This window comes from Chaetura pelagica, unplaced genomic scaffold, assembly GCF_000747805.2.
Source record: "Chaetura pelagica isolate M959 unplaced genomic scaffold, ChaPel_1.0 scaffold592, whole genome shotgun sequence".
NCBI classification, from domain to species: domain Eukaryota; kingdom Metazoa; phylum Chordata; class Aves; order Apodiformes; family Apodidae; genus Chaetura; species Chaetura pelagica.
In genome coordinates, this window is record NW_009952450.1 from 233,945 (window position 1) to 234,615 (window position 671).

The following is a 671-nucleotide window of genomic DNA, read 5'->3' on the forward strand; positions in this document are numbered from 1 at the left end:
CCCCAGCCCCCCCACCTCTCTTTCTTGCCATCCAGAGGTGACTTCTTGGAGGACACCGTGGGGCTCCGGCCGTCGCTGGACTCTCTTCACCACAGAAGCCCAAAGGAAGGGAGAGATGCCCTCAGGGAGCCCCATCCTGCCCCCCCACATTGGCCAGCTCCCCCCTGAGCCCCACCAGGATGCTGGCAAAGCCTCCCCCGGGCTGGCAGCACCCAACAGAGCCCAGCGCCAGGGTCAGGGTGCCCTTTGGGCAGGTACCTCCCGGGGATGGAGTCAGCAGGCTGGCCTCGGGGGGTGGTGGCATGAGAGCTGGGCTTGCTGGGCTTCCTAGGGACAGGAGGAAGGTTCTCCAGCACTGCTGCCTGCAGCCATGGGCAGGCAGGGATGGGATGGATCAACCAACCAGCTCATAGGAGTGAGCAAAGAGGGAGGGTCGTCTCCTGTTGCCCCCCCTCAACAGCAGGCAGAAGCCCCCACCTCTCTTTGTGCTTCTCCTTGTGCTTCTCAGCTGGGCTCTTGGGGTGCTTCACCCCCTCATTGGGGCAGCTGGGAAAATCCAGCCCCTTCTCCTTCTTTTCTTTCTCCCCATCTGTGTCTTTCTCCTTCTTCCCATCCACATCCTTCTCCTTCTTCTGGGTGCTGGAGGACTCTGGGGGGGAGGGTTTGGGGGT

At 62.6% G+C, this 671-nt stretch overlaps 1 protein-coding gene across 1 annotated transcript in view; it reads right to left on the reverse strand.

Moving 5' to 3' along the window:
- The window catches only part of LOC104398447 (transcription elongation factor A protein 3-like), a gene marked incomplete at its 5' end in the record, with an annotated part of 4,995 nt that extends 4,342 nt beyond the window's left edge, over positions 1-653 (reverse strand). The window contains 2 exons of the mRNA XM_010008558.1: positions 16-84; positions 478-653. Of these exons, the coding sequence (XP_010006860.1) occupies positions 16-84; positions 478-653 (245 nt within the window). The remainder of the gene's footprint in view (positions 1-15; positions 85-477) is intronic.
- Between the last annotated feature and the right edge of the window lie 18 nt (positions 654-671).